General features: G+C 52.9%; 1 protein-coding gene across 1 annotated transcript; it reads right to left on the reverse strand.

Moving 5' to 3' along the window:
- Positions 1–6497: 6497 nt before the first annotated feature.
- On the reverse strand, positions 6498–7109 carry LOC104309360 (olfactory receptor 14J1). Its single transcript, XM_009910679.2, has one exon. The coding sequence runs from the start codon at positions 7083–7085 to the stop codon at positions 6498–6500; it is 588 nt and encodes a 195-aa protein (XP_009908981.2). The 5' UTR covers positions 7086–7109.
- Positions 7110–7410: the final 301 nt, after the last annotated feature.

The following is a 7410-nucleotide window of genomic DNA, read 5'->3' on the forward strand; positions in this document are numbered from 1 at the left end:
TCCTTTCACCAGGACTTTTCCAGAGCTTCAAGGCCAGGTCCTGTGCAGATTTTGGGGAGAAAAGAGTCCCAGCACAGCAGCACTGCCAGAGAGCAGCAGCACCTGGACTCCCAGGGCAACTCCCTTTCCACTTCCAGCCTCTCCTGGGTCAGTGCAAGGCCTGAGTGCTGTGGCAGCTTGGTCATTGTTCTGCTGCATGCCAGTCCTGGGAGCCAGGCAGGGACAGGCCATGGGAACTACTCTGACTGAGCTGGCCCCCAAGAGCAGTTCCACAAAGACAGATGATCTGCTCAGGGCAGAGTCTGAAGCCTTAGGGCTTCATCCAAAGTTTCTCTCCAGAGCAGGTCCAAGGATGCATCCCAGGGATGCAAACAGCAGGAAACAGCTCAAGTGTGAGTGTGCAGGGCTGGGGCACACAGCACTGTCCTGGCACAGAGAGGCCTCCTGCCAGAGGCCTGAAGGAGCAACAGAGCAGGCTCTGATCTGTGTGTCTGTTCACTGCACATCCTGGGGAAGCTGTCCCAGGGTAATCATCCTGCTCTAGGTACGCACCACCACCATTTCCACCCTTGGTCTCTCATCCCAGCTTGCAAAATTTCTTTGTCCCCCAGTTGCAGGTCACAGGATCAGGAGGTCAGCAGTGGCTGCTGGCATTGCACAGATGAGATGCAAGCATGGTCATGGTGTGTGGGGTGAGAGGAACCTGAGTGAGCACAAACACTATCATCTGTTGCTGGGGTACCAAGGCATTGGAGGAGTGAGGAGCCTCCCAGCCACTGGCAGGGGCAGCAGGAGGCCAGGGACACTCTGCCTGCTGCAGTGCAGAGCCTGTGTGAGGGATGGGGAAAGACTCTGAACATCCTGAGGTTCAGAAGCAGTTCATGAGGCCAGCTCAGGTGTGGACACCTGACAGAGCTCTGACATTTCTGTGGGTGACTGCAGCACAAACCTCCCTGCCCCAGGGAGATTCCTCTCAGGTGTCCTGCACAGGCTCATTGCAAATGTTGCTGTCTGCTCACATCACCCTTCAAGGGCTGAGCCCTGAAATGTGCACAGAGCCATCAGAGAGGTTCTGGCTCCTTGGAAAAGGCATCTTCAGGAAGGCCAAGAAAGAGGCTGAGGCAAACTCCAGGCTGGTCACCCTCAGCACAGTCATGGTGCTGGGTCAAAAGTGATAGATCAGACACTTCTGCAGGCATCTGCAGGCCCTTGCAGGACAAGAGAGAGATCATCAAACCTGTCTAGGTAAGGGCAAGAAGGGGATATTGTGTGCCTGGACCTTATCCAGGGCTTTGCAACGGTCTCCCATGGTCTCTGTAGAGCCAGACTGCTGACAGCAAGATTGAAGGAATGGATGAGGTGTTGGGTGGGAAGGTGGGTGGTGGATCAAGCCCAAAAGTCACCAGGGCAGAGTCCTCCTGGCAGCCTCCTGGCAGAGTCCTCAGGGCAAGCCCTTGGGCCAGCACTGTGCAATGTCATCATAATCTCCCTGCACCTTCTGACTCAGGGCCTCTGCAGCTCCTTTGGGGATGAGGCCAAACTGGGCACAGGCCTTGAGCGCTCAACCTTCCCCACAGCTGGTGCATGGTATGGGATGTGGTAAATCCACTCAATGCCATGTTCCTTTGCCCAGTCCCTTAGCAGATGGTTCTTGAAGTGGCTTCCATTGTCCCATTCAATCCTCCCAGGGGTGCCATGTCTCCACAGGACATGTCTCTCTAGGCCCAGGATGGTGTTGTGAGCAGTGGCATGAGGTGCTGGGTAGGTCTCCAGCCACCCTGTACTTGCCTCCACCATGGTCAGTAGGTGCTGTTTGCCACTGTGAGACCCAGGAAGGGTGATGGAGTCGATCTGCCAGGCCTCTCCGTACTTACATTTCGACCATCTCCCCCCATACCTCAGAGGCTTCATGCACTTGGCCTGCTTGATGGCAGCACAGATAACCTGTGAGATGGCCTCCAGAGAGATGTCCACTGATCTGTCCCCAGCCCACCGGGATGTGGCATCTCTCCCTTGGTGGCCAGAAGTCTCCTGGGCCCAGTGAGCTAAGAACAGCTCACCCTTGTGTTCCCAGGCCAAGGCTATTTGGGAGATTTTAGCAGCCAGATCTGCTTGGTGGTTGTGCTTGTGCTCCTCTGTGGCTCTGCTCTTGGGGATGTGTGCAGCCATGTGCCGTACCTTTATTGGCAGCCTGTCCAGGTGGGCAGCGATGTCTTGCCACAGCTCAGCGGCCCAAAGAGGCTTCCCTTTTCTCTGCCACCCATTCCTCCTCCATTCCTTCAGCCACCCCCACAAGGCATTGGCTACCATCCAGGAGTCAGTAAAGAGTTCTTTTGTTCCACTATATCCTTGGCCAGCTGGACAGCTTTTCCCTCTGTGTACTGACTGGATTCACCTTCTCCATCCCTTGCTTCCGCCACTTGCCTTGTCGGGCTCCAGACAGCTGCCTTCCATCTCCGCTTGCTGCCTACAAGCCAGCAGGACCCATCTGTAAATAGAGCATAGCCCTTCTCATGGTCAGGGAGATCATTGTATGGGGGAGCCTCCTCAGCACAGCTCACTGTCTGCTCTGGTGGTATTCCCAAGTCAGCATCTCTGGCCAGTTGCTGATCACTTCCACTATGCCAGGATGTTCAAAGCTCCCCATCTGAGCTCGCTGAGTTATCAGGGCCATCCACTTCCTGCAGGTGGCATCTGTGGCATGATGTGGGCTTTAGCCCCTCCCTTTGAACATCCAGCTGAGGACTGGAAGCCTTGGAGCTAGAAATAGTGGTGACTCAGTCCCAATGACCTCAGAGGCAGCCCGGACACCCTCATAGGCAGCTAGGATTTCCTTCTCTGTTGCGCTGTAGTTGGCCTCGGAGCCTTTGTAGCCCTTCCTCCAGAAACCTAGGGGCCTGCCCCTGGCTTCACCAGGAGCCTTCTGCCACAAGCTCCATGTAAGACCATTCTCACCAGCTGCAGTGTACAGCACATTCTTGATCTCTGGTCCAGTTTGAACAGGTCCCAGATCCATAGACTGGACCACCTCTCGTTTGATCTGCTCGAACGCTACCTGCTGCTCAGGTCCCCACACAAAATAATTTTCTTCCTTGTTACATGGAAGAGAGGCTTCACAATTTGCTGTACCCAGGAATGTGCATTTTCCAGAAGCCCACAAGCCCCAGAAAGGACTGTGTCTCTTTCTTGTTCATGGGCTGCACCAGAGTAGCTACCCTGTTCACCACCTCCAGAGGGATGTGGCAACAGCCATCTTGCCTTCTGACACCCAGGAACTGGATCTCCCTGGCAGGCTCTTTCACCTTGCTTCTCTTGATGGCAAAGCCAGCCTCCAACAAGATATTGATTATCCTCTCACCCTTCTGATAAACTTCCTCTGCTGTCTCATCCCATACAATGATGTCATCAATGAACTGCAGGTGCTCAGGGGCTCCACCTTTCTCTAAGGCAGTCTGGATCACCTCATGGCAGATGGTTGAGCTATGGACCCAGCCCTGAGGCAACCCATTCCATTGGTATGGTCCGCCCCTCCAGGTGAAAGCAGCATCCCGTTAAGCAGCATCTCTGTCATTAACCAAACCACGTGACATGGGTCCAAAAAATCCAGCCAAAAACCTGTCTGAAGGCTTGGAACATTAGAGTCATAGACTCATAGAATCAGTCAGAGTTGGAAGGGACCACAAGGATCACCTAGTTCCAACCCCCCTGCCATGGGCAGGGACACCTCACGCTAGATCAGGCTGACCAGAGCCTCATCCAGCCTGGTCTTAAACACCTCCAGGGATGAGGCCTCAACTACCTCCCTGGACAACCCATTCCAGGGCTTCACCACTCTCATGGTGAAGAACTTCTTCCTCAAGATCTTCAAGAGTCTTCAAGTTCAACATCACTGCTTCCAATCCTTTCTTTCCAAAGTGCTGGCGTTGGAGTGCCAAAATATTGTGGTGGTTTAAGCCTTACCTGGAGTTTAATCTACCAAAAAAAGTAAACAACCCGGAGTCAGTTTGGAAGTAGAAGTAAATTTTTAAACAAAATATGTCTATAGCAATAACAGGGGGGACATACAAGGGTAAGGAATAAGGGTGAATAGGAGAATAAGCAACCCCAAATGTGGATGGCCTTGTATCTCCCTCGGTGCATGTGGAGTTCAGTCCTGTAGAGAAGCGTGGATGCGGCAGGGAGAGGATAAGGCCTGAGCACGTGGCAGAACCAGGAAGCCAGCAGCAGCTGTGGGTCCTTTCAACCAGGCAAGGCAGGAGCAAAAAGAGCTCATGGCTGCCATGGTCTTGCCATTATAGTCTTGCTGGATTGGGTTAGGGTTAGGGGTTAGGGTTAGGGTTAGGGTTAGGGTTAGGGTTAGGGTCAGGTTAGGGTTAGGGTCCATTAGGGTTAGGGTCAGGTTTAGGGTTAGGTTTAGGGTTAAGTTTGGGTTAGGGTTGGGGTCGATTAGGGTTAAGTTTGGGGTTAGGGTTATGGATAGGGTTAGGTTTAGGGTTTGGTTAGAGTTCGGTTAGGGTTAGGGTTAGTCTTGCTGGACAGGAAGTAGGTGAGACACAGACTGATTTAGTCTCGGGGTCCCCTCCTCCCAGGATGGAGAAAACAGATCCACTAGGAACAGGTTTCTTTTGTCCCCTGGGACAAACCTGGCAGGGTTCTTGCAACCCAACCCCAGGATGGTGTCACCCATAGAAGAGGGTTTAAAGGAACCCAGTATGTACTGGTATGAGTCCCAGACTGTACTGGGATGTGGCCAGGTGACTCAGATTGTACTGGTATGGGGCCCAGTCTGCCTGGGAGTGGATAGTGGAAGGGGGCCAGAGCTTCAACTTTGCCCATGTCTGTACTGGGAGGAGATCAGGAGATGCAGTATGCACTGGCATGGTCCCCAGTCTGTACTGGGTGATGCCATTGGATCCTGTTTCTGGAACATGTCCTGGACTATACTAGTTTCTGGGACAGGTCTTGGACTATACTGGGATGGGATCAGGACACCAGTTTGTACTTGGACAGGGCCCAGTCTATATGGAGAGGGAGTCACGGAATGCATCTTGTACTGGAACAGGGTCCACGCTGTAATGGGAGGGCATAAGGGGTTCCACTTTTTATTGGGACAAGGACTAATATGTACCTGGAGGGATGAAAGGGATCCTGTTTGGACTGGGACAGGTCACAGACTGTACTGGGAGGGCATGAGGGTGTGCAGTTTGTACTGGAATGGATGCAGATGGTGCTGGGAAGGGAGTCAGGGAATACATTCTGTGCTGAGATGGAACCCAGGCTGCAGAGCTAGAGGACAGTAGGATCCAGTTATTATTGGGATGAGGCCACATCTGTACTGGGAGGCAACAAAGGAACCATGTTTGGACTGAGTCTATACTGGAAGGGGGTCAGGGTATCCAGTATGGACTCTGACTAGGTGCAGTGTGTAATGGGAGGGGGTTGGGGTATGAAGGCATGAGGACACCTCCTGTTTTGATGGCAGTGCTGCTCTGGAGCAGCTCTGTCCCAGAAGCAGCCCTGGACTCTCCCTGCCTGCAGGCCCAGCACTACCACACAGCAGCAAAATGCCCAAGCTGCCAGAGCACTCAGGCCTTGCCCCAGCACAGAGGCTCAGCAGGAGAGGCCTTAGAGGAAGGAGCCTTGGAGGAAGGAGCTCAGAGAAACAAGTCCCTGCAAGGTCTTTTATTGCGTTGAACACAGAGAGCACAGCTCCTCATGTCTGCAGCCTCTGAGTCACAGCAGACAGGACAACACTGAGCCAGAAATGGTCTGAAGAAAGACATTTGTGTGGGAACAACATTCTCCCAAGGGGAACAGCCCCAGCAGCAGCCACAACTCAAGCAGTTAGGCTGGGCCTACACTGAGTGACATCAGAACTGCCCTGCAGGAGAAGACAAAGTTTATCGCTTCTGAAACATCCAGGGATCAGTTTGCTCAGGGCAGCCAGAGCACAGGCTTAACAGACTACTGAATATTAACTTCTCCACCCAGAGAAGTGGAGAACCTAATTTAAATGAAGATAGGATGTATGAAGCAGGGAGGGTTCGTGTGAAGGGGGATATGGAGCAGGGGTTTGGGGAAAGACTAAATCCTGAGTACCTGAGCCAGTGGGGAAAGGGAGAGGGAAATCTGCATCCAGAAATGGAGGATGAAAGGGGAGCTGTGCCTTCAGCAATGAGAGAGACCCCACAGGGAATTGTCCTGTGGACTCTCTCTTTATTCAAATCAAGTTTTACCAGACGCCTCTGTCTCTGTTATGAACTTCTAGATCAGAAGAATTCTTCCTTGCATGTTACACACCCAAGGAGCACAGCTGCTCCTGTTTGCAGTCTCTGGGTCACAGCAGACAGGCCAGCATTGAATCAGAAATGGTCTGAAGAAAGACTCTGGTGGGGAAACAACATTCTCACAAGGGGAACAGCACCAGCAGCAGCCAAAAAGAGAGAAACCAGACTGTGAGTGACAACAGAACTGCTCTGCAGGAGAAGACAAAGAGTTTATTCCTCCTGAAAGCATCTAGTGATCATTTTCCTCAGGGCATCCTTCAGCTCTTGGTTCCTCAGGCTGTAGATGAGAGGGTTGACTGCTGGAGGAACCACTGAGTAGAGAACTGCAAGCACCAGATCCAGGGATGGGGACGAGATAGAAGTGGGCTTCAGGTAGGCAAAGATTACAGTGCTGAGAAACAGGGAGACCACAGCCAGGTGAGGGAGGCAGGTGGCAAAGGCTTTGTGGCGTCCCTGCTGAGAGGGGATCCTCAGCACTGCCCTGAAGATCTGCACATAGGACACCACAATGAACACAAAACAGACAAAGAATAAACAGACACTGGCCACAATAAGCCAAAGTTCCCTGAGGTAGGATGTGGAGCAGGAGAGCTTAAGGATCTGGGGGACTTCACAGAAGAACTGGTCCAGAGCATTGCCCTGGCAGAGGGGCAGGGAAAATGTATTGGCTGTGTGCAGCAGAGCATAGAGAAAGCCACAGGCCCAGACAGCTGCTGCCAGGTGGAGACAAACTCTGCTGCCCAGGAGGGTCTCATAGTGCAGGGGTCTGCAGATGGCAACGTAGCGATCGTAGGACATGGTGGTGAGGAGAGAATACTCTGCTGAAATGAACAGAAATAAAGAGAAAAGACCTTGATGCAAGCACATCCTGCATAGGAGATGTCCCTGGTGTCCCACAGGGAATTGGCCATGGATTTTGGGACAAGTGGTGGAGATGGAACCTAGATCAAGTGAGGGCAAGGTTGAGGAGGAAGAAGTACATGGGGGTGTGGAGGTGGTGGTCCCAGGCTATGGTGCTGATGATGAGGCCATTGCCCAGCAGGGCAGCCAGGTAGATGGCCAGGAAGAGGCAGAAGTGCAGGAGCTGCAGCTGCCTTGTGCCTGGGAATGGCAGGAGGAGGAA

This window comes from Dryobates pubescens, unplaced genomic scaffold (genome assembly GCF_014839835.1).
Source record: "Dryobates pubescens isolate bDryPub1 unplaced genomic scaffold, bDryPub1.pri scaffold_60_arrow_ctg1, whole genome shotgun sequence".
Lineage (NCBI taxonomy): Eukaryota > Metazoa > Chordata > Aves > Piciformes > Picidae > Dryobates > Dryobates pubescens.

Bases quoted from the DNA above. Each gene is read 5' to 3' on its own strand.
- LOC104309360 (XM_009910679.2), bottom strand. From the start codon at position 7,085: ATGTCCTACGATCGCTACGTTGCCATCTGCAGACCCCTGCACTATGAG.